Consider the following 26247-nt stretch of genomic DNA (forward strand, 5'->3'; position numbering starts at 1 on the left):
CCTTAGTAGGTGCTTTATAAAAGCGCTTACTGCAAGTCTATAATGGTATAAAGGGTAACTTTGCCTTGATGTACCGTACACATTCGGTGTGGGGAGTGGTGGCGTTAATGGTTCATGTGCTGCACTCTGACACTGGTGGCCTGAGTTTGATTCTTGGCCACGGCTAATATCGGTGTCTAGTGATGTCTGAACCAGTCTTGGGTGTCTTCCAGCTCAACTCGGCCTTAAATGAGCACCTGTTGCAGTGTGTAAACAGCACTGAGGAGACAAAGGCGGCCATCCACACCACCCACACATACACTGTGCCATCCCTCACTAAAAACAACAGTCTGGCTATATTCGAATGTCTTTGTGTATGTAGTGTTTTGCGTCAAGCACTAGAATCACAGTGACTCTGGTTTAATTTTAACAGCAGTGGCGTGTGGTTTCTACACCATCTCGGATGACCTCTAGGAAAACTCGGCCTTAAATGAGTACCTGGTGCAGTGTGTATGTACACAAGAGCTTTGGGGAGGCCTCAGTAGGTGCTCGCTAACTCCAACGTTTTGTGTGGATATATAGTGGAAGCTGCTTTGTCTTTGTGTGTGTCGAGTGGTAGTGCAGTAGTTTGCGGTCTGTGCTCCAATTACATGTTGGGTGTCTGCCCATGATGTGGCTCGCCGAACACAAGCACCAGCGATGATGTCAGCTATGCTTAGTGGTGAAATTTTCGTCGTGTGGGGAGTAGCGGGGCAGGAGTTTGTGCATGGCACTGCGTTGTCGACGACCTCGTACGTTCCTGGCCATGTACAACTTCAGTGGCACGTTGCATCTGAACCTGCCTTGGGCCTCCACTAGGATAACTCAGCCTCAAAGGCCTGTGCATAGGAGAGGCAAAGGTGATTATAATGACTGAGTGACGTGGTTGGTCTTATTGTGGCAGTGTCATGTTGAAACCCAACGATAAACATCACTAAGTTCATAATATAAACCGATAAGTGTACGTAAAAGCACATCCTACGTCTCCCTTGCGGAAAGGGATAACGTGTCAGTTGTTGAAATCAAGGACGTTGAGCTGAGCACACAAATTCTGCATGCATCCGCTTCGGGATCTGTAACTATTATCAAATGTTCAGTCTTAGTTTTCATGATGGTCATGAATCGCCGATGGGACGCGAGCAGAGAGTTGCAGGCAGCGACTGACTGTGACGAATCTCATTAAACGGAGCTTTTGCGGTCGTACCTCAACCAAAGCCTGAGAAATCCACAGGCTTAAGTTGCTTTTGTTAAGGCATGTTAAAATGCACTCCTGCCACACAGCTCCCCGCATCTTGATGAATTGTTAGTATTCTGGGTCACACCCATTTAATTAAAAGAGTTGATTGTTTTTTTTTGTCTTGTATGTATTGTTTCGTTTTTGTCTTGTCGGTCTTGTGTGGCCTGTGCTTTTCGTGTCATTAGCCTAAGCATCTTGATGAATTGTTAGTATTCTGGGTCACACCCATTTAATTAAAAGAGTTGATTGTTTTTTTTGTCTTGTATGTATTGTTTCGTTTTTGTCTTGTCGGTCTTGTGTGGCCTGTGCTTTTCGTGCCATTAGCCTAAAGGTAACATTGCTGTATATATAATTATAATAAAACATCTTCAGCCCTTTGTCAGTCCACTGCTTGATTGAATATCTCTGCATAGTGGGCTGGTTTTTGGGGGTTGCCAGATGGGTTTGAATCCTGTCAATGGCGAACATCAGTGGCAAGTGTTACCTGAACTGGTCCTGGAGCCGACTTCCACCAGCATGCACTGACCAGCTGTTTAAGTATTGTCAGACAGACATTTACGTGTAATCGGCATGTGTTCACACACTCAAAACTACTTGGTTTCTCTTACAATTAATGTTGTTCCCTCTCAATCTTCGAGGACAAACCGAATGCTGAGATCATAAGATTTCAGTGCCAATGCTTTTTGCCATTGAACCTCACTCGTCTGTTTATTGTGTTTAATTGTTTTGTTTTCGTTTTCACTTGGCTGTTCCTATTTGCGAGTAATTTGAAGAATTTATTGCTTGCAACAGGTGAGCGCTCGCTCGTACGGACGTTATGACGTCACGAGGCAATGTGATTCATAACAGATGCATACTTGAAACGATGTCACTTGGCCCACCGGCAAACGCTAGGTTTATTTTGTGAGAAACCCAAATGTGGGACCCATGCTGAAGTTACGTTTTCCCTGCCGCCCTCTGCCACCCTCTGCCACCCTCTGCCACACCGTCACCCGCAGGACTACAACAATGGCATCCCATGGTGGGAGGAGCGCTATGTACAGAGGGCCCTGCACCTCTCTCTGAAGGACCACAGGGCCTCCAAGAAGCCATCGGCGAGCCCGGCGGTCGCTGACATTGGTGGCAGCTGTGCCGATGACGATGGCATTGGTGGTGCTTTGGACGTGAAGTGTGAGTCTCTTTTCCTTAAAATGTCCCGTTTTCCAGGGCCCCACAGTGTGATCTCCTACTGTAAGTCGGTTTACAGTATCTCCCTACCGTGACTATTCATTCCGAGTAGCACGGTTGACTACGTACGCTGCGAAAATAGTTCAACATACCCGTAAAGTAATTTAACTCGTTTGTTTTAAATCTTCATTCCCATTCCCTGCAGAGTCCGATTTCTCATGTCACTCTCTCTACCCTCTCCTCCATCCTACACACACGCACCCCACCCATCGCAGGCTCCTCTTACTGATTACATCTACAACGCTCGCCTGCCACATTCTGTTTTAGCTCATAATTGACTCTTCTTGTAAGCTGATGCGCCCACATGTGCCGTGTGTGTTAATGTGTCTGTGGGGAGCGTTGTTGTAGTGGTTGGTGCAGTGTGCTATGAATCCTGCCAGCTGGGTTTGATTCCCGGCAATGACTAACATCAGTGGCTAGTGATGTCAGAACTGGTTCCGAGCCGCCCTTGTTTTTATTCGGCCTAAATTGTCACTGAATGACAAATGGGTAGACAGTCAGTCAGGTGTTGTACTGGCCACGCCACTTCATTGTGTGCCATATTGGTTGCTTTAGATGCTCGATAAACAGAATTTGTCTGTTAGCTGTGTGTGACAGATTTTGAGAGGCTGCAAAAAGGAAGGCCCATTCCACACTGTCAAATGCTTCCTATCCATCCAACACGATTACATGTTTGGGGTAGTTGAGTGTGATGGGAGATGGCGATCGCATCCGTCTAGGTTCTCGTGTTATATTCATGTGGCCTCGACAAAGACTTTATAAACAAACAGTAAAGAGGGTTATTAAGACGGTCCTACATTAAGAACGTTTGGCCACTGCTATTAATTAGCATTTTGCATGTGAGAGGAAAGTCATGAATACTTGTGGATAACACTCAAAATTCCATACAGATGGGTCATCATGAGCCTAATTTCTTTCTTGCCATATCTCAGCCACCTCGCAGCAGAGCAGGTTTAGCAGGCTTGCAACTCACAATGGCCTCTGTGTAGTCCACCAACCCTTCAAAGTACTGGATATGGTGGATGAATTGCCAACATGAAAGAACGTCAAAATTAATTGGCATTGGACCTACCAGACTCATCGCATACCAATGCTGAATTTAAGGCCCATTGGCAATGTTCAGAAGGCACCTGCTTGTGAATTCCATTGGCTCGTTGTTATTTGTCGCGGCAGTCTCGTGATCACGGGCGGGTGTAAGCGAATATGGATGAGGGCACAGCTGTAGCTTGATTAACAATTCGCTTTGCAAATGTAAAACATCCACATCTAAGACAAGTAAGTATGCGATCGCTACTCACTGTAGGGGTAAATAATGTAATTTGTAGTGATATAATTATAATTCAATCCACAGCTCTTTTTAACTCCGGTGTTAGATGAAAGCCTCCTTGTGTCGTGTCAGTTATGGGGGTTCTTTGACGCCACTGTACACTGCTGAGTGAGGGTTGATGAATGGGTGGGCGGGTGACGAGACCCTTTCAGATATTGCTCACAATTCACGTTAGACTGTGGGTTTGGACTCAAACTGAGGTCTCTGAGTTCATAGTGCACTGCGCTAATGACTGCGCCACTGCACCACTCCAATATTGCGAAAGGGGCTAGAAATATTAAATGTTGCATATATATTCGAGTCTATATACACAGATATAATATATTTTTGGTTCACCAAAAATTATGGCTGATCTTTTGCATTCACAGAGTCGGGTCGGCTTCAAATTAGAAATTGCTTAAAGTCCCATGCTGGACGCTTAACAGTTCACGATCCCCATAATTAGACAACCAAGTATAGTAATTCACTTCCTGTGGAGTCTGACGCTAAAGTCGACAGAAAGTGCCCATAGCCTGCTACCGGTTTCCACCTTGATTATAAAGGAAGTGGAGAAGAATACATTTTGTTTTGGATCTTCTTTTCAAATATCCACCGCAGCAGGTGACATACGCTCTGTACGGTGCACGTTCTTCATGTGGCAAGCCTCACTCCATGCCCGGCGACGACCCCCAGGCACGTAGGGTGCCTTTTAGGTCCTCATTCCACATTTCATCCCTGTTCACCCCTCTAGTTGAAACCTTGGAATGTTGGTGTTATCAGGGATTAAGCTGGAATCCACCCTTTATATCCTCTAGGCATCCAGCGATTCACCTCTTCCCATCCCCCACCCTCCCAAATCATCATTAAATGAGTTATTACAACTCAAAATCGTGGTGGAGTTTTGATTCGGCACTTAATTTGGCTGTATTCCAGCTCTTGACTTAAATAATATTTGTTTGACCTATCATGCAACGGACATTACCCTCTGGCAGTGTGAGTAAAACAGAGCCTCGCCGTGCTTGTGTGAAGCAGAGGTCACTGAAGAATTTTCTGAGGTAACTCGGTGGTATTTGCTTCTGTGGGCCATTGCACTGCTCTGAGCATTCCGATTTGATTCTTCATCTCGTGATGTGATCCCTCGAACAGAATTGTGATGAAGTTGGGGAAAGAGGGCAGAAAAATGCAAACCAACGATGTATTTTTAATCGATGATTCGTAATGTGCCGTGTATTCAGAAATGAATTTTAAGTCTTGTTAAAAGTGTTACATTTTTTCCCAATCTGTGGCTTTGCATTCAGTTAGCATGTAATTTAATGATCGCACCAAATCTGCGTACACTCTAGCCCCACACCTGCTCAGCTGACAATTGAGAGTGAAGCTGTTCTTAATCCCATTCTCTTCACAGTTGTATATCAGTTTACAAACATTTTCTAACTTGCATAACATGCATTCATTGTATAAAAGGTGGGGAGCGGTGGTACAGTGGTTATCGTACCGCGCTCTGTGCCCGAGTTCGACTGCTGGCCCCGGCTAACATCAGTGGCGTTTGATATCTGAACCAGTCTTGGGCCACTTCTAACCAGCGTGGAGAAGTGTGTTTAAACATCCGCCTTGACTGGCATGCCGATGCCGTCCGAAGGCCTTCATCCAGTAGTGGATTGGTATAGGGCTGTGATTTATATACATTTAAAATTTTAAAGTCAAGCATAGTAAATAATGTGCACACCTATGAATAAGGTGGCAAGCCAGTCGGTTAAGCTAGCTTCCACTTAATTCGGGAATTCCTAGGCTATTTTCATAACAATGTGAGTGCAGAACTGTAATAATGAAGGCATGTGGGGGTGGGTGAGTGTGACTGATGGGCGGTGCCAGCCTTCATAGGTGCGCTAACACCACTTTATCCAACAGTCTGTTCAGGCTATGTGGAGAATCTTTGCCTTTGTTTGCGCTCTCCACCTGCGTGTGCAATCGCCCCTCCCTCGTGCCAGCTCACCCCCCCCCCCTCTTGCCAGCTCACCCCCCACCCCTCTCCTCCCCACAATGAGATACCTCTAATCCATTCAGCACGTTTTCACCCCCTCCCCCAGCCCCTCCACTCCTCTGCGTTTCATTCTCGGTTTGGCGCGATATCATTTTTCACGATACAATATAAATGTCACTCACAATACCAATTTCCTATCTCTGCTTAATTGTATTTTTCAGATGTATGGCATTGGTTCTGTGATTTGCTTTCTACTGCTAGGAACACATTACCTAAAGAGTTCACTCCAAATAAGCCTGCCATTAAATCTTCTAATGTTGTCAGCCAATAGGGTTTTTTATATAGAAACAAACATTGTTTTCCCATTAGATTTTGCCTGCAAATTGTTGAAGATATCATTATACCAATCGTTGGCTCCTATGATGCTGCTTAGAGATCAGCTACTAATGAAATCCTGAAAGAGACTAAACCTGGTTTATCATTCTGCTCTTTGATTTGCACTGGATGTACCATACAAGACTCACCATGGTGACCTCATTAAATCCAATCTCACTTCACTTGATGCAAGAATAAATCTATATTGGGCCTTATTCATCCATAAATCCCTACTGGCAAATCTGTACTATACTTTGCTAATTCGTTAACCCTTTTGTCAAACACAAGAAACCTAAGACGTCCATCTCGTGGCCTTTTGACTTTCTCAAGAACAAGAATTGGAATGGGTGACAAAGCCTTCGTCGTTGTAGGACCAACATTTTGGAACAACCTTGTTTCCTCCCTGAATATCATAAATATTCCTTCAAAAAATATTCTGAAGCAGAATATTAGTGTTGGACACAATGACATTTGCAAATGTCTTTTGTAACTTTTATCCTTACCCCTGTATCGATAGTTAAATGTTAACATGCAGTTGTATTGAAGGACTACTGTGTGTTGTCTTGGTGTAGTTTGGGACTGTTTTTGTTTTGCTGCCTTGCCCAAGATTGCATTTGGTGTTGAAAAATCGGCAGGAATTGATGTACTTATGCAATTCGTACTTATATACTTTACTAGTTTTACTACCTGGCTTCGCCTGGGACTTGGATTCACCACGCCCGGACGCCTTTGTCTCCCCAGTGGCGATGTTCACACACCACACCAGTTATTCGTTTTAGGCTGAGTCGACCTAGGGGAGGCCCAGGACCAGTTAAAATAATTGGCACCGGTGGTGGCCGTGAGCGGGAATCAAACTCGGGTCGCCGGGTTCGTAGCGAAGCACGCTAACCACTACACTACAATGCGTTACGCTTCCACATGCGCGGGTCACGTGACAGATTTGACGTCACAGCTCACTTGCCGTGCAAAAAATATATGCATTATTGAGCTCCCCCCCGCCCCCCCCAAAAAAATATGTGAGTTTTTTTTTAAGTTTTGCATGGTATACAGTCTGGAAAGTACCCACATGGCAAATTTCAAGTTTGTTGCATGTCGGGAAGTCCGCTAAACATTTTGAACAGACACACATAATCACAAGTTTGCCTTTTATATATATGAAGATTTACTTATATTTAGTGACTTGCTTAGCTTTCCTATACTTTACATTCCTATCTGTTCTTGTGGTGTTTGTAACTTTTGGACCCACCCCTACTGGGCATCTGTGAAAGAGCTGCATAGCTCATCAGATTCTTCCAGTCTAAATAGAGATTCTGATTCTCTACAATCTGTACGCATGTCTGTTGAACTTCTTTCGCACCGCACGTAGCCAACCGTGCAATGCGTATAATGCGATTACTGCTCTTGCTGTTATTGTGGTTGCTATTGTGTTGCTGCTGCTGCTGTCAGTGTCAAGAGCGGCGGTGCTGCAGCGGCAGGATGTGTTTTCCCATGCGGACTCGGAGGAGACTGTGGACAGAGCGAGGCCCGTCGGCGCCCTGGCTGCTGTCACCTGGTATGGGTCACGCTCTCAAACACGGGCGGCGTTTGTCCGAGACGGAACCTCGGTCGGTGTTGGGTTTGCCCGATGTACATGTGGACGTGTGAATCCATCCACTGCTAGATGAGGACCTCCGTGCAGGGGTTATATTGATCATACTTCACGACTCCAGGGGTGCTGCTGAGGATATGAGTTCAGAGTGTTTGGCTGTTATAAGTTTCCACATGATAATACACTTTGTTGAGCTTTCATTTGTGGCCAGGTCACTTCTGAAAATCAGCTATATAACTAAGTGGGCATTACCTGGAAAAATCTAAGTCATTTAAAAATCTATTTTTTAAACACGCTTTAATGAAATGTACCCTATAAGTAATGGAAGAACTCCACGACTCCAAGAAGTGGGCCCGAAGCTTGCCATAACGTAAGGGACCGTGGTGATTTACAGCCAACGTCAGTTGAGCGTGGACAATTAGACCCAAGCCGAAACATAACATATAAAAAAATATTGTTTTAAAATATTTTATTTTTAATGATAGAATATAGTATTGTCAACTGTAAGACATACATATACCAAGTTTGCAGTCGATATCACATAGGGAAGTGGGTTAAAATTGAGTTACAAGATTTGAGGATACAACGACAACAACAGTGAGTTAATAGAAAGCGTGTAAAAAAAAGTTTTTAAATAAAAAAAATATTTTTTATGATAGAATATAGTATTGTCAGTATGACATGGAGTGGGTAAAAATTTTATTACAAGAATTGAGGAGTGAGTTAAATAAAAGCGTGTAAAAAGTGGTTAAAAATAGGTTAGTTTAGACTTGCAATGCAGATAAAGTTTATAACCTCCCCCCCCCACCATCTTAGGTTCACCCAGCAGCATAACTGGGTATAGCACAGATAGTCGGACTGCAGGTCCCGTGTGATGGGCAAAAGTGTGAGTAATCCATTCTCTACCAAGACGTTTGGCCAGTGTGGAAGAGTAGGCCAAATACTCTCTTGAAGGACTCTCTCGAAGGGCTCTCTAGTAGGTGCCCTTCTGCCAGCAGTGGCACGAGCAGGCAATACAGGGCTTCTTCTTACTTTGGCTTCACCACACCGGTCCAGTGTGCGTTGGTGATGGTTGGTAGCTTAGCTGCCGGAACGTCGAAGTATACACTTCTTCTTCTTTGTTCTTTCGGTAAAGTCACGTAGAAGGGAAGTAATAAAATAATAAAAATAAAACATAATAAAATAATTCTCAATGACGTTTCGGCTACAACGCAAGCAGCCGTCTTCACGTGACTTTACCGAAAGAACAAAGAAGATGAATCCCTGCAGTCACGAAAGCTTTAAATCGAAATATACACTTCTTACTGACAACGTAGTCCCACAGCAGCCTATACAAACACCTGTGTTGTGCATCTCGGTTGCCCATTCGAGCAAGGCCCAGACTCAACACTGCCTAGCTGCAGAGATCTGACGAAATGGGGCGTGGGTGATTCTATTTGATGACAACATATTGATGGCGAATGGTTAACACACTTCACGGTATAGTTCTCACCGTGCTAGAGTCTTGTAATTTGTCACTTGGACTTTCACAGGCCAATATAAATAATTAGAAGGAAGGATATTTAAGTGCAATTCTTTGTTACCCTGCTTCTTTTATATCTGTAGATTTTGGTAGTGGCTGTGAGTCCGAGAACGGTTTTATGAACCACTGGTTTAGCAACTACAATAACTTCTACAATAACTATTCTTGGCCCAGTCTAATCCGAGGTAGCAAGTTCTCCTTGCTGATAGTGCTATTGGAAGATAATTTATCAGAAAATCACAGAGTGATTCGCAAACACTTCGAGTTCAAGGCCAGCTTTCAGCTGCCTGTGATTGGACTGGATTCTATTGTGTAGTGAATCGATGGTCACGGCTCAGTCAAGCTCATTTCCTGACGCAAAGCAAAATAATGAGTCATAGAAAAATATAATTGGGAAGAACGCATGAGAGAAGCCTGACGTACATCGCTGCTCGTTTCCCGGCCAGGCCACGCATGCAGGCCCAACGCAAGTTCGCTCAGATCTACCCGCCGGGCTGCCCGGGCTCGCCGACGTCCCCCGCCGGCTCCATGGGGCTGGCAGGCCGCTGCGTTGACGCGTTCGAGAGGTCCTCTCCGTTGCCGTTCGGCTTCGGGCAGCAGCAGCAGCCACCATTCCTCCTGGGTCCGTGTCCCCGTTCGTACCCGGGGTCCGTTCGCGCCCCCTACCCTGGCGCGGTGCAGGGGCGGATGCGAGACCTGTGCAAGAAAACACCCAAGACGGAGGACTTCCTCACGTACCTCTGCCTCCGAGGTGATCCCATTTGCGTCGCCCATAACGCTGCGTTTCTCGATTCGGGTCGCGTGCCCTGTCGTAGCGGTGTGGTGACGGGCGCGTTGTTTGGGAGCGCAGGTTCCTCCGCGCTGCCGAGTTCCCTGCGCTACTACGGCATGACCCCGGAGAGCAGCCGTCCGCGACGGGAGACGCAAGGCAACGTGGCGACACGGCCCAGCAAGGGTCCTTCGCCCGAGAAAATCGTTCCCGTCGCCGTGCCGCCAACACAGCCTCCACCGCCGCCGCCACCACCACCACCACCAACTCCGCCACCGACGCCTAGCCCAAAGAAACCGCCAAGGAGCCCACCCAGCAGAAATGCGATCCCATGTAAGTGGGGTGCATGTGAGCAGGATCGCCAAGGCCGGATTGACGCAATACTGTAGCACAAAGATATAAAATCATATCGATGATTTGATAATTATAAAGCCAAAACACCACTTAGTATATTCATACCAGTAATATTTTTGATTTAGTGTTACAATTCGTATTTTGCATTATACAAGCAAATCTGAAATATCCTATGGAGGGAGCCCCCTGTTGAGGATATTTTGCCCCACTTTGGGCAGACAATCTTTTAGAAGAGTTGGGTGTACCACAGTCTCCTGTACACGCCTGCCAATCTATTGGATTGTCTGCGGGGTCCCCTTCCAGTGCTCGCAGACATCAAAAAGGAGCTTATCTGGCCGGAGGAAGGCATTCTCGGCGAGAAGCGGCGAAGCGCACGCAAGAAGGGCAGCGCCGAGCCAGGCGGCGGCGGCGGAGGTGGTGGCGGCGGTGGCGGCGGTGGCAGCGACACGGGGCCAACAGCTGAGCCTCCAAGGCCCGAACGGGCTGGGCGAGTCGCGGCCAGCGGGAGTGGCGCGTGGAACGGCGGCGGGGAGCGCCAGCGCGGCCCGGACTGGCGCGGGGATGCCGGGTGGAACGGCCGTGGGCCCGAGGAGGGCGAGGGCGACGCGGGGAGGGGCGACGGCAGCCACGTGGAGGAGGCTCCTGCTGTGGCCAACAGGGACGCCGGCTACAGACCGGCAAGTCTGCCTCATTGGCGTCGTCGATTTTAGGGCCGCAGAGATGTGGCGATACAGCACTACGATACGTCGTGCGATATGTAGGCGGTATCCGTATCGCTCCTTTAGAAAAGCTTCGTTATATTTCGATCTTGGATTTCATTGCTCCCATTTTTTATTTGCTGACCAACATATGTTACAAAAATAACAAACACAATAATTCAGGTACGATATATATGCCCAGTATCCTTTAAATTATTGTTCAGCAAATGTTTTTCCTCCAAAACTTTTTTTATGGCGGGTAAATGGTTCCTTTTATATATTTGTTTGTTGCGCAACTGACAGCATGTGGGTTATAATAATTAAATATCATAATGGCAGACATGTTATGACAGCTGAAGACATTGATCGTCACCTCTCTCAACATCTGATTTGGTGAAAGTAAAACGGGTGTGTGAATATCTTATGCAAACAATATGAAAATCCTTTGATATATATTTCTCAATTAAACCAAGGCAATGATCTTTAGAATAATCGGTGATTTTTAAGTCATCGAAACGTTGGAAACCCGGTAAACGACCGTCCGTTTGCCCAGTCCCATCACTGCCTCTGGTGCCTGCGCGCAGGCCGCCAAGATGTCCGCCTCCAAGTCGGCGGTGCCAGCGCAGTACCCGCAGACGAGCCAGGGCCCCGCGCAGAGGGAGTCTCGCGGCTCTCGTCGCTCGGCCCGCCACGCCTCCCGCCACGCCGCCGCCCTCAACGCCCTCGCCGCCGGCAGCCCGGCCGGCGCGCCCGAAGCCGCCGTAGCCGCCGACGATGGCGGCGTCTCCCGGGGTCGCTCCAGGGCGGCGCGGCGCCGGCTGCGCTCTCTCGAGCCGGACTCTGATCCGGGGCCCCCGCGCGAAATGATGCGGAGGAGACACGCGCTTCCCGTTGAGTCTCCGAGGACGAGGGAGGAGCTCCGCAACGGTCTGGCTCGGCTGCACCGCTGTCACGGTGGCGGCGGCGGTAGCGACACGGATGCCGAAGAAGCAAACGGAACCCGCATGACGCGCAGGCAGAGAGCGGCGGAGGTTAGAGGGAGGGCATCCGGAGATTCGGCAAAGGCCGGCGCTGTTTTGAACCAACAGCAGCAGCAGCAAAAGAAGCGTCCGCAGCAGTCGGCGCTGCCCGACAAGAAGAGGAAGCTGGAGGAAATGGCGAACTCTGTCTTCCAGGTGGAAGGGAAGAAACAGCCGGCACCACCAAGGCAGAAGACTGGCGTCGTTTCTCCACCACGGGCCTCGCCCCGCGAAGCTGTGCAGTCGGCAATCACCGTCGAGCTCGCCGGAGAATTTATTCCCAGCTCAGGCGGCAACGAAGAAGAACGAGAAAAGAGTGTGGAGCCCTCGGTTACCAGCGAGGTTCCGACAGACGATCCTGCCGCTGGCCGAGAGAACGACCGCAAGACCCGACGGAGGCGCAGGAGGGCAAGCGTCGAGCGAGCCGTCTCCACCGCAAGCGATGGCGACGGTGAAAGCTCACGGGCCTGCGCCGCGCCACCCGATCCGGCCCCATCCCAGCCCTCGGCCGACTCTGCGAAGCACGACGACGAGCAGCGGGGGACGAGGGGTCCTCCTCCGGTCGCTCCCAGTGCCATTGTTCTCCCGGCATGTGCGAGACCGGCGCAGAGGCCCCGGCGCGCCTGCAGTGCTCCTGACGCTGACCCCGGCCGCCAGCAGCAGCAACAGCCACCGCTGACGCTTCGCTCGCATGGCAAGCGTCTCCGCAGCAACAGCAATCTTGCCAGTGGGGACGAGACTGAGACCGATGAGCGACCGGCGGCCCCTCGGGCCGCGCCCGCTCCCACGCCCGTGTCGCCCACGCTGGCGTCGGCGTCGGCATCGGCCGCGCCCTCGTTCCTGGCGCAGGCTCTGCCGGAGGTGCCGGTGCTGTACCCGACAGCGCGGGAGTTCCTGGACCCATTGGCGTACGTGGAGGGCATACGGTCGCGGGCGGAGGTGGAGGAGACGGGCGCTTGCCGCGTAGCGCCGCCCACTTGCTGGAGGCCCGAGTGCCGGCTCAGCGACGACATGCGCTTCGTGACGCGCGTGCAGCACGTGCACAAGCTGGGCCGGCGCTGGGGCCCCAACGAGATGCGGCTGGCGTGCATCCGCAAGCACCTGTTGCGCCAGGGCATCGCGCTGGAGGAGCTACCGCTCATCGGTGAGCGTGGCATGGGAAGTGGCGAATGTGGGTTGGCGGGAGTGTGTTAGTTCCACAGATGAAACGGGGCGCGCAAGCGGATATCACAGAGCTAATTCTGAGTTCCCTTCAAATATCTGGTCACCTCTGCCCTCTTACAAAGATCGATGTTCAATCGCATACCGACCAGTCAAACTAATATTTTTACTTCTCAATGCTGGAATTTAGCCAAATTAAGTGCAGAACAAATTTTTTTATTGAGTCGGTGAGGAATGTACTCTGACCACTAACTACATCCAGTTAATCACAGGTGGCTGAAACAGGTTCCAGCCCAGGATTTCAGTATTTCAGGTCAGTGCTGTGACCTGTGATTAGATTTTTTTTAAATTTGAGAACTAAAAGTAATATTACAACTGGCAAGATGCCATGGAATTAAATCCTTCATCAAAGTGTCGTTTTTGGGCTCTGATAACACGTTGAGCATTTCTTCTCTCAAGCTTCCGCCTCGCTATGCTGTGCCCAGACTGCTTGGAATGTCCCAGACAGGAAGCTGGGAATTATTGGAGCCATCCAGGACCTAGTTATATAGAACCAATTACAAAACCACACAACAGATAATGGTGGAGACCAAGCGAGATTTCTAAGTAAAACTCCTCAAGATGCCCAGAGCAGTGCGTGGCGAAAGTGAGAGAAGAAATGCGACACATACTGCCTAACCCGGAAGAGCGCCCTTGGATGATGACTGGCTGCGGAAACCTCGGTCCTTCCCTTGCTCTGCAGCACATTGGGCAAGACATCCTCGCCACAACTTCTGCTTTCCAGCCAGCTGGTCCGCATCATCCCATGTTATTTCAGTGACCTTTACATAAAAATATATTACGTCTCGCCAGTTATTTTTTTGGCCTTCCTCTTGGCCATTTTCCTTTCTCTAAACAAATGGTTGCCTTCGCTCGTTCGACACCGAAATTGCTACGCCACCGCCCTCCACCTCGTCCGGTCTTTCTCCCCGTCCTCTCAGGCGGCTGCGAGCTGGACCTGGCCTCGCTGTCGGTGCTGATGGAGTCTCTGGGCGGGATGCAGCAGTTGCGCGACGCTCGCGCGTGGCAGCGCTTGGCGGACGCGCTGCGAGTTCCGCGCGCCGCCCAGGACCGCCTGGCACGGCTGCAGGAGGCGTACTGCCGCTATCTACTCGCGTTTGAGGGCCTGCCAGGTAAGGAGGAGAGGGAAACATGAAGCCCCGTGTAAAGCGATCAATCTGGAGCAGGGGTTGGCAATCAAAATAACAAGAAGAGACATTTTTTGTTTATTCAGCAATAACTCTATTTCAAGAGCCGCAATGCAATGTGAATACAAGACTGTAGTTCTTATTAAATAACGTTATGAAGCGGTCATTAACTAACCGCATGCGGCTCCGGAGCCGCAGGTTGCTGACCTCTGATCTAGAGTTTTGGGCGGTCAGCAACAGCGGCGTCAATGTAATTATAAGCATCGACCGCCACCACCCACGTCATTGTGATCGTCAGTCAGTTTCGTCCGTGGATCATCAACCACACCACCCATATCACCGTCGTCAACAATGCGCATCAAAGCTCTTGTCACCTGGAGCAAGAACCTAAAACAGACGCGAAAAAAGGACAAAAATCAAATAAATAAAAACATGAAAAACCAGATGTGACATTTTGTGGGCGCTTCAAACCTTTTTAGTTGGGGGAAAAACATCAGCTCACATCCATCAGTGCTTGCCCCGGTCAGTAAAGTGCATATCAGAGCCCGGGATATCTGATTAGTTGCGTAATCAATTAGGCTACCGATTGTTTGAATTACTGAAAATAAATAGGATAACACGAATATATCCCTGTTCCCACATGGGCTGCGTTCCTATGCCTCGATGCTTGCGGTTATTTCTGTTGTCGGCTGTGTTCAAACGTGAGTGCGTCATTGTGCGTATGTATGATGTATGTCGAACTTTTTTCTCACTGTACGTAGCCAACCATGACAATCGGAGGTGTTGGGGAAAGACAACAAACTAGACACAAAAAAGCAGTTCTAAAGAGATGCGTTTTCAATTTAGATTTAAATGACGTGCATAGCTCCAGTGACTTCCTAATGTCGGAAGGAAGAGCGCCCCAGACAGCCGCAGAAGTGCATTTGAAAGCACGCGATGCAGTGACCGTCTTTGTTTGATGGTTAGACAAAAGGCGCCGCTGCGAAGATGACCGGAGTTCGCATGACGATGGTTTATGCTCCTTGACGATATCAGCAAGGTATTTGTGGCAAGCGCTTTGTGTGTAATGAGCGTGACCTCATGTATCCGTTCAGCAACCGGAAGCCAATGCCAATGTGTCCGTCGGCCGTGTTCAGATGGTGAGCGACGCGGTCTGGAGCGGGAGGTGCTGGCGGAGCGCGAGCGGATCGAGGCGCGCGGGGGGGCTCTGGAGGGACAGCAGGGCCAGGGAGACATCCCTGAGGGGCTCGGGGTGAGCGCTGTCGTCATCAAACCCCCGTCGTGGTGGTCGCTTGCGGTGTCCACGGTAGAGACGCTGAGCTGGTATCGGTGACCTCTTGGGTCCCCGGTTTGGTACCGCAAATCTGTGTCTGTCTCAGGAGGCTGATGATGGCTATGTCAAAGACACTGAACTGGTATCACCTTAGGTCTTGGGTCTAAGACATCTGGCTATGTGTCTCAGGATTGACATGTGATGAAGTTCTGTTTATAAAGCAAGAAGGACCGCTATCTGGTGTTGGTGGAAACAGGCCTATTGCATTGACTCTATAGGTAATACTTTGATGTGGTCTTCCAGTTGGGTTATAATTTGAGATTAAATCCAAATTGTGCTCATAACATTTGAGGGAACCTGCTGAGAGATATCAATTGCATGAGCAGCCAGACCTAAATATATATAAAGGCACTCAGTCAGGCTTACACGTGATGTTTCTCCCACCCATTTAAATTATTGGGGGTCAAGGATAGCAGGAGCAGAGTATAATAGGGCCTTGGATAATATAATTTTCACTATACAAATGCTGCAGGAGAAGCTAAATTTTTCTTGTCAATTTGAGTAACCCCGTGACCTGGCATTGTGTTCTTCAGCTCGGAGCTAGCTTCAAACCGTGGAACAGACTCACGAGCCGCGTGCGGAACGGAGTGTCCTCCAATGGGATGTCTCCACTGCCAAGCGACGGGGAGGATGGGGAGGGTGTGACGAACCCCCCCAAAGAGACGCACAGGGACAGCGGAGTGCTCAAGGACGTGCACAAGTGGTGCTTCAAGGTAAGCAATGACGGTGACGACGTTGGTGATGACGGCGAAGTCCACCTTCTGACATCGTCGGTCAGCCAACCCTCGCCAGGTTGGCTCATGAGGTCAGAGTGTTGAGCTGGGACCATATCACATTAGATTTGTTCTGCACTTAATCTCCGATTGGCACGGTTGGCTACGTACGGTGCGAAAGAAGTTCAACATACGCACATACAATCAGGATAAAAATCGAGCTGAGAATTTAAAATATCGGTTTGATTATCATGCGACGATTATTGCCCTTTGCAGCAGACAGTGAGAATGAACTGCCCCATACTGTTTGGACAATAGGTCACTTGGAGGGGATTTCAGAAGTAATTATTTTAACCACTTCTGTGAGCCATTCCCTAACATGGAGGAGGGGTGCACTTCTCTTTAAGAGAGATCGGAATGGATTCTCCCTCGCGTGACACGACGCCGAGAAGCACAAGCGGTATAGATTTGGACAAGAAGACAAAAATACGTAAATGGAATCATGGCCAAGAATTGTGACTCGTCACCGAATCTCGGAGAGGGAGAATCGTTTATCTACCTCACAAGGTATGGAGGAGGTTGTGGGTTCACGCCCAACCCTGATGCCTATATATTTTGAGTTTGCATATTCTCCCCGTGGTCGCATGGATTTTTCCGGATCCTCTGGCTTTTCCCTCCACATTTAGAATCAACATGCGTTTAGAGTATTTGGCTGCTATACATTTCCACATGATAAGCCACTGCGATGAGCTATCAGCTATATAGCTGTTAAAATTAAAAGTTTAGTTTGTAACTTAGTCAGCATGCGAATTGGCCAAAGAAGGATCACAATTCATACTCCGGCAGTAAGGAATTTGAGTACCATTCCTGCGGCAGTTGGTCATGAACGGCTTTTCTCTCCACGTTTGTAAATGTGCGTGTAGAGTATTCGGTTGCTATAAACTTCCGTGTGATAAGCCACTTTGTTGAGCTAATCCATATGTGGCCATGAGTTTTTTGGTAATTTTTTTGTGATATTTCATGGGTGGATCGTTGAATTGCCCACTCTCACCCCCCCTCCCCCCACCACCTCGCAGGGAAAGTCGGTATCGCTGACGGCGTTTTACCGAGCGGCGCGGAACCTGCTGAGCACTCACTGCAGCAAGGAGCCGTCGGCGTCGCTCATCGAGGTGAGATGCAGTGGATATGCATCTCGTTTGTAAATGCTTTTTGAAAGGGATCCTAAACGTGGGTGGTAGGGCTGGGACGATTAATCGATTTGTTTGATTGATCAACTAAGAATTATGGAAATGATCCTGTTTAAGAGCGGCGGTCTCCCCCACATACTGATGATGTCACCAAGCCCCACCCATCCTCTCCCATCATGGTGCGCGCATCTTGCTCTGACACTGACCCCTCGACGGTCACACCACACTCTGGCCTGGGAAAGAGCGTACGATGCGGCTACAAATACAGGTTCCTGGGAGCCAGATCTACTTGTTTCGCTTGCAATTGTAATTACATATTGTCACTAATTTCAGCTAACGATGCTGCTGTAATTGTAATGATAATTAATTGCCCCAGTTTTGCCTGGGATTGGTTCGGCATGGAAGTAAGCTGTAGCAACGCGAGCTCACGGGTTTAGCCTGGTGCAAGCGTCGAGCCGGCACAGTTTCCCGCGACTGTGGAAACGTGCGTTTTCGTTTTGCTCGTTTCAGCAAAAGTACTGGGAGATCGTTCAGAACCAGGACATGCACGTGTCCGTGCACTGCGGCAAAGTCGACACAAACTTCGTGTCCAGCGGCTTCCCAATCGGCCGCTCCGAGCCCTTCTCAAGGTGATGTCTCCTGGACACCGGCTCGCCACCATGTGACTACACACAAAGCAGCCGACATTATGAATGCTCACGCCCGTAGCTGGCCAACTACCGTGGGAATGATACTCAAATTTCATACTCTCAGAGTATGATTTGTAATTCTTCGTTGGCTGATTCTCATGCTAACTAAGCTAAAATTAATCTTTTTATTTTACCAGGTAAGGCCCACTGAGCTATGTAGCTCTTTTTCATAAGCGACCTGGCCACAAATGATAGCTCAACGAAGTGGCTTATCGTGTGGTAATGTATAGCAGCCAAATACTCTAAAGTGCATGTTGATTCTACATGTGGAGGGAAAAGCCGGATAAGCTGGAGAAAAATCCACACGACTACGGGAAGAGAGCCATGCAAACTCTAAATATACAGGCTTCAGGGTCTGGATCATACGTACAACCTCCTGTATGCCAGGCGAGGTAGTTAACATCTCGGCACCGCAGCTCCCCACGATCCTGTCTCCTGCACTAGAATGGGATACCAACAGGATTAGTGATTATCGTCATGATGCTCGTTTGCCCAGAAAAGCCGAACGTAAATCTCAAGACTCCTTTTCTTAGGAAGATTCTTCCAAGATTTTGTCCATAATGATAATAAACCCAACAATGTTAAGTTTTATTTAGCACCGTTCTTATAATTTCCATCTTGCAATCGCTGAGGAACTACAGACCAAGCTGAAAGGCAACTGGGTGGTTGGTCCAGCTCCACCGGTCCTGTGTATATTCAGATGTTTTCAGCCATTTAATTAGTAGACATTGTTGGGAACAATGTTGCAATGTCTAATCTCGGGTTGAGTAATTTTGCATATGATTTGTCAGTATTTAAATATTTGCCCAATACCAGTTAAACTGCATGTTTGTTTTAGTTATGGGAGGAAACTGGAGAACCCAGAGGGAACCCCTGCAGAACAGGGGGAGAACATTCAAACTCCACACAGAAAGGCACCCGAATCAGAAATCGAACCCAGCGCCTGCAAGGAGGCACAATTGTTACCACTCTGCTATCCACCTGTGTGCATGTTTGTGCTTCTGTTAGTTCATTATTCATTATGCAGTTGTGGAGTGACTCATGCAGCCAGCTGTGGCTACAGGGTTTGGTGGTACATGTTGTTTATGTCGTTTATTGTGAAATTCGGTCACGGTTCCTATGATCACGGTTACATTGCTTATGGCTTTATTTTGGTGATTTCGAAAAGTTTTTTGGTTTGGCCATGTTTGTTGTAGTACGGAGTTAGAATGATGGCTTTAATCTAAGTTGTCTTGTGGTTGTTATTTGACTTGCATCCCACTGGGATTTTTGCACAGCGTTGGTGTACGGTGCTTTTTTTCTGGAAGGCTTTGCAGTTTTTTCCTGGATTTTTCTGTTTGTGCATAGTCACTTTAAGATGTTTTCTTGTTCATGTTTTTGTTTTTTGTTTGTTGCGGTTGCACCCGATTCAAGAGCCGAATGGCTCACAGGGCTACACCAAATAAATAAAACTGAATTATTTTTTTCACTTTGTGTTTGGGTGTCTGCATTGTCATCAGGCACAGCTGGAACCTGACAATGCTGCCCAGCAACCCCGGCTCCGTGCTGCGACACCTGGGAGCTCTGTCCGGTGAGCCCTTGGCATCACACGAGAGTCACTCTGAACAGGATGGGTTGCTCCTAATCCAGGGGTGCAGAACCTACGGGTCACGGGCCGAATATGGCCAAGGACTTTATTTCATATCACCCATGGTCCACATGAATCCTAAAATTTCAAAGGACCCCGAAATCATATTTCCACTTTTTGGATACTAGAGGGGGAATATTTTTAAACGCATATCTAATATTGGTGTGTGCCAAATCACCTATTGCTTTCAAGTAGTTCTCGGCACAAGGTGAATTGCGTACAATCATAGCCTGATCAAAGCTCAGTGTCAATTGTATTTGAAAGTCCTAATTTGGCCCTCTGTAAGGAAAAGGTCCCCCTGTTCCTGGCCTAAAAGCTAACCAAGAGAACCACGAGAGTCAGCCAGCTTCACAGTTGATGCTGTTCCAAACGAGTTGGGATTTAAGCTTATTGTGATGACACAATGTTTCCGAACCTCAGGGGTCACGGTGCCATGGCTGAACGTGGGGATGGTGTTCTCTACGTGGGTGTGGGCCCGCGACCCGCACTACCTGCCCTCCATCGACTACCTGCACACGGGCGCCGACAAAATCTGGTGGGCCCCCCCCCCCATCCCTGCTTTCCGCTTCTGTCCCTACCGGTGGAATCATGACCGGTGGAATCATGACCAGCGTCATCATTATCTTCTGTCGCGATAAAATCCCCTGCAAGATGAAGGCCTTCCCCATCCCCCCACCCCACCACAATATTCCTGCGATGCGACAAGCCACCCTGCGCTTGCACTGCACGCAAGCTGATGTCTTGGTGCGGTCTCCACGGTAGAATCATCATACTTCTGCTTCCCATCTTTCTTGTTGAGTCACAGCAGTGTGAGCCCGTACGTGTGTTGGGCATGTGACTGTTCTTGTAACTAAGCATTGGTTGATATAAAAAAGATCGATTCTTAACATTGCATCGAAAATATATAAACATCAAACTGCACGTGATTGAATGCGTTCGTATGTTGTCATGCAATGGGTTTGTAGAGGTATTATTATGCACTCTCCATGCTGTCAGCCGGTAGTATCCCACACGTGTCAATAGGGGGCAGTGTCAACAGACTATGGCTCAAGGGGCCAACGATAACCCCGATGGGAAAACGGATCCTGGGATGCAGACCCCAGACCCCGGGAGGGGGACTGGGGGTGACGTCACCGTTCCAGAACCTGGTAGTAGGTCCTGGAAGGAAGGCGTGGCTGGGGCGCAGCAAGCCATGGACTTGTATAAAAGCCGGACCTCTGAACGGTCCGAGACGGTCGTCGTCCACCCGAAGATCAAGAGCTCCTGAAGACTGAAGAGAAGAGCCCACGGGCAGAGCCGCACCCCTGGCAAGGGTCGGCTCCAGCTTATGTACCAGTGAAGACCAAGCTTCACCCAGGAAGGGTTTGAATAGCCAGGGAGAGGCGTATTTAGTGTATCGGGTGTAAGGGGCCGTTACCCCTTTGGGTTAAGCAGTTACTGTTAAATACGTGTTGCCTCGGAGAGAGAGATTCTCCTCTAGTTACTGAACCAGTACAGGTTCATGCTAACCACTAGAGCCTGCTACATTTACAACTGTTAAAATAATATGCTTGAATTTAAACTCGACTGCATATAAAAAATAATTATATGAATCACCCACCCCCTTGTGTTGCCGTGCCAGCCTTAATAGGTGTTCGCTCACGGCACTTGCCCCAACAGCCTGTTAAAGCATTTATGTGGAATCTTTTTATTTTTTGTTAACATATGTTCCGTGTGCATGCTGATGATGATAAAATGTCTTTAGTAGAATTGTGTGTGGACATGGAACCCCTCCCTAGGTACTGCATCCCAGCCAGCCAGAAGGATAAACTGGAGAAGGTGGTCCACTCCCTACTGCAGGCGAATGGCAAGTCTGGCTTGGAGATGCTGCAAAACAGCATGGTGAGTGGTGGAGTGGAGACTTCTTAGTGCCATTTAATTTTCATGTTGCTGTGGGCAGCAGAGGGCATCGCAGCAAATTCCATATCTCACATCTATTCTTCCCTCCACCAACTCACACTAACAGTTGTGGCGAAGTATGATCAAACAACCCCCCCATGCCGTGTGAGATGAGCGAGTTATGGTATAACAGGTTGAGAGGCTGCGGTTACTCTAACTAGAGAATGGCTTTTTGTGTTTAGTTTTGTTGCCCTTCTAGGTACGTGTATACGTACAGTATATTTGCTATTGAATTGATCGTGAGTACCCAGAGTGAACCCACACCCCCGGGTCCTGCCCCCCCCCCCTCTGCTGGTGTGTGTACAGGTGTCCCCGGAGGTGCTGAGCCACGCCGGCGTGTCCGTGTACCGCACCGTGCAGCGCAGCGGGCAGTTTGTGGTCACCTTCCCGGGGTCCTTCACCTCGTCCGTGTCGTGCGGCTACTCGGTGTCCGAGACAATCACGTTCGCCCCCGCTGACTGGCTGCCCCTCGGCTGCCGGGCCGCTGAGGTCTCGCCGCTTTTGTCTCGTCCGTCCATCTGTCCGTCTGTCTGTGCATTTTTCCATCTGTCTGACCAACCGTTTATCCGTCTGTCCATCCATCTGCATTGCCAATGAGATGGATGGGACAATTGAAGGACGAGAGTGATGATGAGAGACAGAGCGATATTGCAAATAAGACGTACGGCTATGAGAAATACTGTACAGGCAGTACAAAATGTGAGACTACTATAGAGAGGGTACAATTCATAGAGGACAGATGGTACCATTAGGAGAGTACGAACGTAACAAATAGTACAGGCGGTTCAGGTGGGAGAGACGGTACATACAGGGGGTGCCACGGTGGCGAGGAGATGTTAACTACCTCACCTGGTATACAGGAGGTCGTGGGTTCGATCCCGACCCTGATGCCTGTATGTTTGTCGTTTGCATATTCTTCCTGTAGTCACGTGGATTTTTCTCCAGGTCCTCCACTTTTTCCCTCCACATTTAGAAACATGCATTTGGAGTATTTGACTGCTATAAATTTGCACGTGATAAGCCTTTTTGTGGAGCTATCATTTGTGGCCAGGTCGCTTCTTAAAGAGAGCAAAAAAGTTCGGTGGGCCTTACCTGGTAAAATAAAAATAGTGAAACAATGTCCATTCATTGTCCGTTTGTCCTTCCAGTCTTCTGTCCTTTTGTTTGTTTATCATCCATCTGATTGTCCATCTACATTGAAGACTAATTTCTACAGAACTGCTTTTTGTGTCTAGTTTGTTGCCCTTCCCTCGCAGCTCTGATTAGCACGGTTGGCTATGTATGGTGCGAAAGAAGTTCAACATGCATACATCCTTAAATCTGTGAATGTCCATCTGTCTGCTCATCATTTGTCCACTTGTCCATTTTGCTCCATCCATTTTGTACTTTTTTGTTAATCAAGTGAAGTGTGTCATTATATCAGATGAATGCCCATGTTTAATTCAGACTCGCGGTTGGTACGAACAAGAACAAAACCCAAATAGGGCAGTGCATGCGAGGTAGTAAAAATGAGACCGTACTAACAAGGACCGTACAGGCATTGCAAATGAGATGGTCATCACAGTTGATAGGTAGAGATGAGAGAGAGAGAGATTGCAAATAACACATACAGCTAGAATAAAAATAACTGTACAGGCAGGAAAATGTTAGATGGCACGAGAACGAGTGAGAGGCAACACATTTAGAGTACAGTCAAATTAGGATGGTACGAACGAAACTAACAGTACAGGCAGTACAAGTGGGAGATGGATCGTTACTCGCGAGATGGACAACCGCAGCGGGATGAACCCCAGCGAGTCCAGGCCCACCCACCCACCAGCTCGGTGTAACGGTACCCACTCATGCGGCGAATCTCCCGCGTACGTTCCGTCTGGCAGGAGGTGAAGCGGCGGTGCATCCCCAACATGTTCCCCATGGACAAGCTGCTCTACCTGACGGCCGTGGGCGAGCTGGAGAAGGGCAACGCGGCGGCGCTGGCCCACGTGGGGCCCCTGCTGGGCCAGCTGAGGTGGGCGCAAGCATCTCACCGCGTCGCGTCGCACCACGTAGCACCGCGTGGGCACACCGCACATTGAGACAATGCTGCTGCTGCTGCTGCACCCAAATGTCCCCGCGTGGTCTCTTACCCCTTACCGCCTTCCGAGCCGCCACCGCTGGATCTCGGAACGCGCAAGCGGTGAGCGTTGATTTTATTTAGAGAGACGTAGTGGCGCCGTTGTTTTTGAAGACGTACTCACCGCGGAGAACTGTAGCGATACGACCGCACTCTACAATAGCTCTTTCCCCCCTGTCTAGCAGCCCCCAGACTTTCCCACAAGATATCAGAGTCTCTTGACATTTGTCAAACTCTTCTTAGATTGTTATTTACAATCGTTCGTCTGTTGGACTTTTAGGCAATTTAGCAAATTCCTTCCAATATTAATTTGGTTATTTTGCTGATTCTTTGTTTCTAGTTTCATGTCTTAATGTCATGCTATGTCTGCTGCTGTGTCTTGTACAGCACTTGGAAATCCTTGATGAAGGCGCATTCTAAATAGAATTATCATTCCGCACCACGTACTGCGTATCATGTACCACATACCGCGTACCACATACCACGTGTCGCACCACACGGAACCTACCGCACCACCGCACACCACGTTTGGTACTGTGTGAAAAACCAACCACGCTCACGATTCCGATTTTTGTCCCCCGGGCCGCCGAAAAAACCCAACAGAGACCGGGAGTTGAACCTGCGGCGGAGGCTGCACGTGCGGGGCCTGCGCTCGTGGGCGCGCTACGGCTGCCAGGACGCGCACCATCCCGGCGTGGCCGAGGTGCGCAAGCGGCCGCGCAAGTGGCTTCCCATCGAGTCGGCGGAGCGGCGCTGCCTCACCTGCCGCCAGCTCTGCTACCTCTCCATGGTGAGCGAAGCCGGGGGGCGAACGGGGGAAGGGTTGCGACTTCAAATTGTGGTCGGGCGGTACCACTCCCGGGACCCAGGAGCACCGAGTTCAGGGCTTCGGTCCGTGACATTTCTGTGCCGGCCCCCTCCCTCGTTACGGTTCGTGCCTTTTTGTAAAGTAAAAAAAAATGTTGGTCGGTGGTTAACTCGGCCCATCTCACCTCTGGGATAGATTTTTTAAAATCGAATTCCGCCATGTGGGGAAGGGAGCACAGCGATTATCCTGTGGTTAGACTTTGCCCTGCCGTGGGAATGTGGGGTTTTCACCACTGGCTCGGCTGTAAGTGGGAGATGAACACCGACTCTCTGGTCATTCGAGTAGGAAATTGCTTGTTTACTTTTAAAACGGTCTGCCTCAGCAGCAGACCAAGCTTTCCCACCTGATGACGGATGCTTGTGTTGCGCCCGAAACGTCGTGATTTATTTTATTTTATACCTTCGTGACTTTACCGAAAGAACCAAAGAGTGTGGATTCCTGCAGTCACGAAAGCTTCAAATCAAATCAAGATTGTTGTTTACTGTTTACTTAGAGGGGGAGGGCTAGAGCAGAATGCATCTTATAAAAATGGTAATTCTACTCTTTCTGTTCATGTATGTATGTTGAACTTCTTTAGCACCATACGTAGCCAACCGTGCTCATTGGACGTGTGGAGGAAGGACAACAAACTAAACACAACAAGCAGTTCTAGATAAACGAGTGCTCAATCTAGATGATTTAAAAGTGCATAGCTCCAGTGGCTTCCTATTAATGTCACACGTTCAGTGTTTGGCATTTGTTTCATGTTTGTTTGAACTTTTCCCTCCATGAGATTTTGTATGGGCTTCACTTTCAAACAAAGTCGCGCTTCAGGGTTGTTTGTAGTAAGCAGGCAGGAAGCAGAGAGTGCATGACCAACTTTTGGGAAGCATGGAGCGAGTGGCAATCACGTGGGAAAGCAGGAAGCAGGTAGGAAAGGTGCAAAGACTGGGGACCTACACTCACATCGACCCTCCACTTGAGGAGCAGCAGCTGATTACAGAACCGGCATACTTGGGAATTGCTTTTGTAAGCACGGTTAATCCGCAACCCGGATAATCGAAAGTTCACCATATTGGGGTGATTTCAAAATTCCAACTGAGGTTGTCTAATTTGTGGAACTGCTCGTGGAAGGCATCGTATGTCTGCTTGAATTCCAGGAGTAGTGAATGCTCACTCGCTCTGCTGTGTGGTTTGCCTCCGCGTGTGAATTGTTGGGGGGTGGCGCCGGTGGTGGAGGAGAGCGAGAACGTGGTCTTCTGTCTGCACTGCGCGCTGGCACGCACGGAGGAGCAGGGCTCCTGCCGACGTCTCAAGCTCATGTACCGCTACGACCAGGTGAGAGAGACGTGCGAGCG

At 48.9% G+C, this 26247-nt stretch overlaps 1 protein-coding gene across 3 annotated transcripts in view; it reads left to right on the forward strand.

Moving 5' to 3' along the window:
* The window catches only part of LOC133354960 (protein Jumonji-like), a 35849-nt gene that overhangs the window by 4292 nt on the left and 5310 nt on the right, over window positions 1-26247 (forward strand). For all 3 annotated transcript variants that reach the window (XR_009756652.1, XM_061572198.1, XM_061572199.1), the window contains exons 3-20: window positions 2254-2425; window positions 7591-7696; window positions 9701-10005; window positions 10105-10356; window positions 10681-11054; window positions 11660-13238; window positions 14236-14427; window positions 15579-15694; window positions 16309-16488; window positions 17565-17657; window positions 18186-18304; window positions 19864-19934; window positions 20412-20526; window positions 21770-21872; window positions 22236-22418; window positions 23807-23937; window positions 24646-24831; window positions 26119-26227. Coding sequence is in view for 2 of the 3 variants with exons in the window: in XM_061572198.1 (XP_061428182.1) it covers window positions 2254-2425; window positions 7591-7696; window positions 9701-10005; window positions 10105-10356; window positions 10681-11054; window positions 11660-13238; window positions 14236-14427; window positions 15579-15694; window positions 16309-16488; window positions 17565-17657; window positions 18186-18304; window positions 19864-19934; window positions 20412-20526; window positions 21770-21872; window positions 22236-22418; window positions 23807-23937; window positions 24646-24831; window positions 26119-26227 (4386 nt within the window). In the remaining variant the exon portion in view is untranslated. The remainder of the gene's footprint in view (window positions 1-2253; window positions 2426-7590; window positions 7697-9700; window positions 10006-10104; window positions 10357-10680; window positions 11055-11659; window positions 13239-14235; window positions 14428-15578; window positions 15695-16308; window positions 16489-17564; window positions 17658-18185; window positions 18305-19863; window positions 19935-20411; window positions 20527-21769; window positions 21873-22235; window positions 22419-23806; window positions 23938-24645; window positions 24832-26118; window positions 26228-26247) is intronic.

This window comes from Lethenteron reissneri, chromosome 49, assembly GCF_015708825.2.
Source record: "Lethenteron reissneri isolate LAM-NWPU_2019-01 chromosome 49, ASM1570882v1, whole genome shotgun sequence".
Taxonomy (NCBI): domain Eukaryota; kingdom Metazoa; phylum Chordata; class Hyperoartia; order Petromyzontiformes; family Petromyzontidae; genus Lethenteron; species Lethenteron reissneri.